Source organism: Tasmannia lanceolata, unplaced genomic scaffold (genome assembly GCF_043159265.1).
Source record: "Tasmannia lanceolata isolate RefF3 unplaced genomic scaffold, GAP_Taslan_0.1 ptg000013l, whole genome shotgun sequence".
In the NCBI taxonomy this organism is placed as follows: Eukaryota; Viridiplantae; Streptophyta; class Magnoliopsida; order Canellales; family Winteraceae; genus Tasmannia; species Tasmannia lanceolata.
Window position 1 is genome coordinate 48,734,574 of NW_027518690.1, and position 7,219 is coordinate 48,741,792.

General features: G+C 42.3%; 1 protein-coding gene across 1 annotated transcript; it reads right to left on the reverse strand.

Moving 5' to 3' along the window:
• Positions 1-1,336: 1,336 nt before the first annotated feature.
• LOC143891349 (uncharacterized) lies at positions 1,337-4,523 on the reverse strand. Its single transcript, XM_077395939.1, has 2 exons — positions 1,470-4,523; positions 1,337-1,345 (listed from the first exon to the last, which is right to left on the reverse strand). Exons 1-2 carry the CDS (start codon positions 4,521-4,523, stop codon positions 1,337-1,339), a joined length of 3,063 nt encoding a protein of 1,020 aa, XP_077252054.1.
• Between the last annotated feature and the right edge of the window lie 2,696 nt (positions 4,524-7,219).

Sequence of the window (7,219 nt, forward strand, 5' to 3'; positions counted from 1 at the left end):
AATGAGATATGAATCTCCTCAAGTATTGCACTTTGCCAAGGAATCCACGAATTTGCTTTTCCGTCTTTGGTGGTTGCATTTCTTGGATAGCCTTGATTTTCTGAGGGTCCACTTCGATTCCTCTTTCACTGACCATGAATCCCAGCAACTTCCCTGACGTGACCCCAAATACACATTTATTTGGGTTTAAGCGAAGTTGAAACTTTCGGATTCGCTCAAAGAACTTTCTCGACTGTATGCTCTGGCCGAGTCCTGCCTTTGACAATCATGTCATCTACATAGACTTCGACCTCTTTGTGAATCATGTCATGAAGAAGAGTTGTCGCAGCCCTCTGATAGGTAGCTCCAGCATTTTTGAGGCCAAACGGCATTACTCGGTAACAGTACGTCCCCCACTGAGTAATAAATGCCGTCTTCATCATGTCCTCGGGCGCCATCTTGATCTGATTGTAGCCTGAAAACCCATCCATGAAGGATAACAGAGCATGTCCAGCAGTGTTGTCTACTAGGATATCAATGTTCGGAAGAGGAAAATCATCTTTCGGACTGGCCTTGTTCAGATCTCTGAAGTCAACGCACATCCTGACTTTTCCATCTTTCTTGGGCACAGGAACTATATTTGCAAGCCATTCGGGATATTCCACTACTTCAATGAATTTTACTTCAAGTAGCTTCTTCACCTCATCATGAACCTTTAACTCCCATTCTGTCTTGAGTTTTCGGAGTTTTTGCTTCTTCGGCTTGATGCCCGGAATTAGAGGTAATTTGTGTTGCACAATGTCCTCACTCAATCCCGGCATGTCATCGTAAGACCAAGCAAAAACCTCCTTAAACTCTTTTAGCAAAATGATTAATTCTTCGCGTTCCTCAGGAGATAAAGTTTTGCCAATCCGAATCTCCCGAATTAAGGTTTCATCACCTATATTTACAGTCTCAATTTCTTCTTCGAGTGGTTTGGCTCGGCGAATCTCCTCTTGTTGAATCATGTATTTGATTTCAAGAGGAGTTTCGTCGGCTTCCTCGTTTGAGGGGGAGTCTGGATTATTATTATTATTAGTTATTTGATCAGGCTTTGAAGCAGAATCAGAAACAGAATTAGAAATAAAGACAGGATCGTACACAAATGAGTCTTTTATTTCTTTTGCAGAATTGATGATTACATCGAATGATTCACCCACATCGGGCGTTACAGACTCTGAATTCAAATGAAATGACATGTTGATATCAGTATCAACATGGACAGGACTATGTACAAATGAAGAATCAGCAAAAACATCCTCTGACTGAGACTTGACAGGGACCGACTCTTCACCACCTCCGAGAACTACTCCGACCTCTATGGTACCTGCATCAAAAGAAAAGTTAGAAATGACAGACTCTGGGTTGAACTCAGAAACTGACACATTTTTTGAAATGACTGACTCTTTTGAAAGGACTGGACTATACTGGAGGACTACTTGGGGTATAACCTGTGCGGTCCAATTGTCTAAAGGTCCAGTGGCTGGAGTAATGCAATCCCTTGGGCTCGTGAAGGGCACATCTCCTCCAATCATAGCGACGATTGGGGCCTCAACCTGATATAGGGAGTCTAGGAGATGCGGCTCAATATTTTCCGCCCAATCTGTAGCTGGTTTTTCTGCTATCGATGGCAAGGCAAACTGCTCACTGTAGAAATCTTCTGACAACTCATCTGTGAAGAAGATCTCTAACCCTGGAAGCCTCTTCCCAGTCTTATCGCACCAGGTCTCAGGAAAACCATAGAACGGACAGTCTGCCCCTTCTCTTCTGAATCGGCCGTTCATAATCATGCTGTACGGTCCTGTCAGAAATTCTATACCTCGACGACGGCATTCAGCCCACTTCATCATATAACGCTTCATTTCTTGAACCTCTTTCGGAGTTGGCTCGTACCCTAACCCGAATAATCCGCCGACTGCTTTCAACTCTGGCCACTCAGTAGGGCCCTGTAGATTTCTTCCCAGGCCAGCTCCTGGGACATAACCATATTTTCTCATTATCTTTACTACTTGGGTGTTTGTGCTCGAGAGAAACATTATTTCTTCATTCATTGCTTCCCCAAAGGAAATAGTAGAGACTTCTAATGAAAAGCCAGTTAAACTAACATCTCTTGATTTTTCAGTGCTCAGTTCAGATGTTATTTGTCCAACTTCCGGCTCAGGGTCTCCTCGCACTGTGATCACCCGATTGTTTCGGACGAATTTCAATTTTTGGTGAAGTGTGGAAGGAACGACTCCAACTTTATGAAGCCACGGCCGGCCAAGAAGGAGAAAGAAAGATGTTTTGATGTCAAGAACCTGAAACTCTATCTCGAAAGTTTCACCTCCTATCTCGACTTCTGTGGCGAGTGTCCCGATGACATCTCTTCTGGTTCCGTCATATGCCAATATCCCCTGTTCCGACGGGATAAAATCGGCTGGCCCGAATCCCAGGGTAGTGGCGGTGCTTAAAGGACATACATTTAAAGCCGACCCATTATCCACTAATACCTCGGGGACTCTCTTCTTGTTACACAGTATGGTGATACGGAGAGGTCTTGTGTGATCTCTTCCTTCTTGAGGCAGATCCTCATCAGTAAATGACAATGTTCTAGAAACCCTGGCCATTGCCACGAGATTGACCAACTCATCGGGGGTAATTTCAACTGATACTTGAGAGGCATTTAATTCTCGAAGCACAACCTGTCTGTGTTTCGGTGATGCCATTAGTAAACCCCAGATGGACACGTTAGCTTGTGTCTTCTTCAGTTGTTTCAACAAATTTTCTTCCTCTTCATCCACAGTCTGCTTCTGTTTCAGATTCTCTGCAGCTCTTACAACTTCGGCAGGATTTTCTGCTCTGAGTTCTGCAGGTTTGAAGACACGACCACCTCGTGTGACATGGCGGAGCTCGTCACACTGATCTTCCAGAAGCAACAGGTCTTCTTCTTCCAATCTTAAAACATAAGGGATCTTTTCTTTCATCTCTTCCTCCTCCTCACTCTTGAGGACATAAGAACAAGAACACTCAGAGGATCCTGTTAATCCTTCATCTAGAGGGGATAGTACATAAGGTTTCTTGTTTTCGATCGCTTCATCTTCATCATCCCATCTCAGAACATACGGTCTATCAGAAATAACCGCACAAATACGGGAGTGATCTAAGAGGATTTCTTCAATGAAAATGGCATACACGTTCGGGGGAGGCATTGCATGTGTAGGCAATGGGTTTCGAGTGACGTTCGGTACTTCAACGGCAAGATCCTTTGCTTCTATCATGTCTTGGATCTTGTGTCTTAAAGCCATGCATTTGTCAGTCAAATGCCCTGAATTCTGATGATAATCGCAGTATTGGTCCTTCCTCCAATACTTGGGCAAAGGGTTGGGAAGCTCTCTAGGTTCCAACAAAGTAATCTTTTTATCTCTCAGCAACTTCTTCAAAGCCACTGATAAGGAGTAAGGGAGGGGGTCAAACTGACGAAAAACCTTCTTTTCAATAGGCCTCCTGACTTCAGTCACCGTTCTGGATGGTGGTTGATCATAACCCGGTGGTCTGGCATAACTGGAAGGCCTGGTATAGTTAAGATTGTGCACCTCCTTCGGTGCCACAATAGGTCTTTTTCCCTCTCTCACATCAGACGAAGATCTTGATCTTAGTCCCTTGGACAAAGCATCTTCGATTTGAGTCCCTGTTTTTATCAGATGATTGAAGTCCAGAAAATACTGAATAGCCATGTGATGATAGTATTGCGGGGATAGGTTCTTGACAACAATCTTAATTTGATCGGCATCTGATAATCGATGTGTCATCTGCGCCGCTTTACGCCTCCATCGGCGAATGAAAGAAGTGAAGGTTTCATTGTGCCCTTGTTTCAGCGCCTTCAGATCTCTTTTTGTCACATCTATTCCCTCCTCCATGGAGAATTGCTCAACAAATCTATTGGCAATATCCTCCAGAGTTCTGATCTCTTCGGTTTTCAAGCTTAAAAACCATTTCTTTGCTGTTCCAGTAAGAGATCTAGGGAAAAGAAGAGCAATCTGCTCTGGAGTAAGCCCATGCTGCTGTAAGAGAGGAATAAGGGCTTTCAGATGACTCTTGGGACATCCTGTCCCATCATACTTATCATGATCCGGCATCTTGAAATTAGGAGGTAGCACAACTCCCGGTATTATCATATACTCGGCCATGTTTAATTTTTTCGGACCCTGCATTTTCATGCTCTCCATCTCCTGGGCCATCTTATCCAACCTATCGACTATCCCCTTGCCTTTATCCAGATGGGGGAGACAGTTCTCTTCTTCATACTGCTCGTCATCAGAATGGTCAAAGACTGGCAACACAGGAGGCTGAGCCATCATAGGAGGTGGGCGAGGCATGATTGGGGTTTGCTGAGGTGCAGGATTTTTGGAAGTAGATTCTCTGTCATTCTTTAATCGGGCTATTTCTTCATTAATGGTACTCAATTGTAACATTATAGCTTTCATCATCTCATTGGTGTCCATACTATTTTGCCCATTCTCTGCCATCATTTCAGGGGTTGGTTGGACTGGTGAAAGTATTTCTTGAAAATTCAAGGAAGGCGATAAAGGAGAAGTAAAAGAAAAAGGTGACAAGGATTGCCGGCTCAGCCTGGAATCAGATGTCTGACGGGACCAGGTTGGTTTTGAAACGAGGATTTTCTTAGGAGCAATGGCTGCTCAATCAAGAATCCTGAAATGGAAGTATAATCACTAGATTAAAATTTTGATAATCGAGAAAACTATCTTGATCAAACAATGACAAAAGAAACAAAAACACACTTTCATTAATAAAATCCAAATTGTGATTACAACGGATGAAAAAATAATCTCTGATCACAGCTGGATAAACAGACTGACAAGAATGGGAAATGCAGAAATCGGAATAACAAAACATGATATGGATCTTCAAGGTTCCTCAATCCGAGCTCGCCGGCTTGCGGGCTCTTCCGATATTTCTCCACGTCGGAATTTGCGAGATAGACCTAGCCTCCTTTCTATATTTTTGTTTCCCCAAGCAGCCACAATGGATCGGACGAGATCAGGAGTAAGATCTTCACAAAGAGGAGGGACTATGATTCCGGGAGGACATGGAATTCCCGTAATCTGATGGAGAATTCGAATGGGTGCATAAAAGGAAGACTTCTCGGTACCCATGAGGTAAACAAATGAATGTGGGTAAGTGCTAGTAAAAACATGAAAACATGAATGACTCACCCAGCGAAATTGGCTCTCCTCTACATGTTGTAACCAATTGTGCCATTCATCAACGGACTGAGGTTGGTTGGCTATTGGTTTCCATGTATGGAAATTCTTCAGGGTATACGGATTTTGTTTTTGTCGCTGAAGAATTTGAAATTTTTCACCAAGCCAGACATACAACAACTTCACACACCCACAGAAATTGTCTTTGATATTTTGGGAAGCAATAAGATCTAGTCCCAAAAAGGTCTCTGCTAACATGGTAGGAATGGGATTCCTCCCTTTGTTAATTTGGTCTACCACAGTTAACAAGGTTAACGGAGCAACACGAGGGTTTTTCCGAATGACATATCGCGCAAAGACACTAAAAATCAAAGCATTGCGTCGACAACTCTGAAAACGAGAGCTAGTAGGATCGACGTTTTCAGAAAAAAGGGTGATGAGTTTTTGAACTTGCACACACGTATCCGTTAAGCATGAAAGTGCATCAACGGTTTGGTTTTCGAATAGCTTGCAAAAAATGGAATGAGAGGAATCTATGTTCGAAGATTGTATCCAAAGTCCATCTGTTGGGAGCTCTAATAAAGCACACCAATCTTCGAATATAGGACAAAGCTCGAATGATCCAAATCGAAAAACATGAAGATTAGGATCCCAGAATCTAGCGGCTGCTTGGAGAAACTTCCAATTTATATCGGAAACACTTAAATGACTGAAGGCACAGATGAACCGATCAGCCATACTCCTATCCGAGGATTCTAGCGGAAGAGCCCCAATAGTCTCGCTTATCCAGCCTTTCAACAAATTATTCGCCATGATTTAACCTAAACACAAAGAATAGGATGGGATAATTAGGGAATGGAGAATAACTTGGAATAAACAAAGAGTAAAGATGGACTTAACCAATAATCACAAGAAGGATATAATTGGCGACATCAAATGTTCCATTGATGATCAAAGATGATCAGAAACTCAGGGAAGAGACCACGGTCATAAAATGACAAAAGTAGATCATAGACCGGATCTAAATCTGAAAGGTGGACGACAAAAATGTACGATCAAGAAGATCAATAATGATAGACTATGGTCATAGAGACAGCAGACAGGCTATCAACCATATCTAAGACAGGACGAACAATAATCTGAGTAATACAACAAAAGAATGGATAAATGAGGCTTGAATTTAAAGGATGAAAACAGGTAATACTTATCATCATTAGGTCAAGGAATAAACCATAGCTATGAGTGTGACAGGTAGAAGCCACTAGCTAGGTTTAGATCAGAGAGATGAATATACACGACTGATTGATTCAAGCTAGGAATCTCTACTAGAAAGTAGGTCCTAATCTTATAATCAAAAGATATATGGACAAAATCTCCACGACTAGAGCAAAAGATAGGCCACGACCATGAGAGGGCAAGTAAAAGCCACTGGTCGGGTCTAGATCCGAAGAACGGACTGATATGACCAATTTGATTAGATAAGGAAGCCTCACTAATGAGTAGGCTCTAATCTGATAATCAAAATACAGATATATACATATATATCCTAACCAGGGGCACCAGCCCTAAATATGATTCCATAGAGTCAAGAAGCTTGACTCAAGACAGACATGTGAGTGTATTAGGACTGCGATGTAGTCACATAAGGTGAGCTACAATAATCTAAGAAATAGGACATGGCTCCTAAATCTAAGCTCCAACATGTGTGAGCAACACATGTTCGTCCTTATATGAATGCAATATATATATAAGCACATGCAGATCCTAATTGGGTTTTACTAAATCAACATATATATCCATGTACATAATATATGTAAAATGAAAGTAGAGCTCCGGACTCAATCAGGTACTATGCATATGATCCATACTTTAAGTATATAACACAAGTACACCGAGTGTTATATACAGTATGCTTCATTGCTCACCGGCTGCTGTAAACACAAGTACACCGAGTGTTTACGACTGCAGCACTGGCGCATAGCTTGGTAATAGATACAACA